The sequence below is a fragment of the Morone saxatilis genome, unplaced genomic scaffold (assembly GCF_004916995.1).
Source record: "Morone saxatilis isolate NCDOM2014 unplaced genomic scaffold, NCSU_SB_2.0 Contig5, whole genome shotgun sequence".
NCBI classification, from domain to species: domain Eukaryota; kingdom Metazoa; phylum Chordata; class Actinopteri; family Moronidae; genus Morone; species Morone saxatilis.
In genome coordinates this window covers 11,188,529-11,189,580 of record NW_023340095.1, presented here as the reverse complement: position 1 = coordinate 11,189,580, position 1,052 = coordinate 11,188,529, and the positions used below count along the sequence as shown (strand labels likewise).

General features: G+C 40.4%; 1 protein-coding gene across 1 annotated transcript in view; it reads left to right on the top strand.

The window, feature by feature from the left end:
• Nucleotides 1-1,052, top strand: part of ptprna (protein tyrosine phosphatase receptor type Na) — a gene marked incomplete at its 3' end in the record, with an annotated part of 19,395 nt that extends 18,343 nt beyond the window's left edge. The window contains 2 exon segments of the mRNA XM_035676872.1: nt 196-269; nt 424-1,052. Of these exon segments, the coding sequence (XP_035532765.1) occupies nt 196-269; nt 424-495 (146 nt within the window).

Here is a 1,052-nt window from a genome sequence, read left to right as displayed (position 1 = left end):
GACCTGAAAGATGTGTTTTATTACTTTTTCAAGGATCAACTAAAGAAACCAATTCAAAGCCTCACATACACTAATTGGTAACATTAGCTTAGCTTATTTACCTTTTTTATAGCTTGACTGGATTTAGAGAAAGCTTTTATTTTATGTAGCACCAAAAAACTGTTGTACTGATGCTGTTACTGTTGTTCTTGTTAGGAGTGAAGGAGATCGACATTGCAGCCTCACTGGAGCACATCAGGGACCAGAGACCTGGCTTGGTCCGCACCAAGGTACCTTCAATCTGTGTGTTTGTGTGTGTGTGCATTTTAGCACTTAGACGTCCATCATAATCCAACTGTCTACGTCTGTCCTACTTCCAACCATCCCTCCTAACACCTTTCACTCTTTCATTCTGCCTCTCTGTCTCCTGCTCATTCTGATCAGGACCAGTTTGAGTTTGCGCTGACGGCAGTAGCTGAGGAGGTGAACGCCATCTTGAAAGCCCTGCCACAGTGAGCTGCAGCAGCTGAAGTGAGGACACAGAAATAGATACTCATGAGGACACACTCATATGATGCAGTCATTTATGTCTGACCTTCACTGTAAATAAGAATTTGCTCTACCACACTCGGAGCAGTTACTGCTCTCGTTTTCAGCATGCAGTATTTCACCATCTACTCATCCTCTGAGTTTTTAAAACTTTTTTGGATCTGTATTTTATTATTAATGCATTCAATGATTTTTGGCGGGGTGTAGATATGAACAGAAGATGCGTTTTTTTTCACCATTATGGCACAAATTTGATCTCTGCCTTTGCTCTCTGGAGTTTCTACCTTGTTAGACAATAATGAGGCCATCAGATGTAAACTACAAAGAGTAAAAACTTGCATATACCGTGCCTGTGTGAATCCAGATGAAATTTCCACATTGACTTTTGCTTGAGTCTGACAGGATAGGATACACTTCTGTTGGTGGTTGTATGGCATAATGGCATAATGATGTGTAACATTGTTTGCCTATCCTATTAACATCTGATTACCATTTACCTCTGTAAATGTTATAAGGAGTTTGGT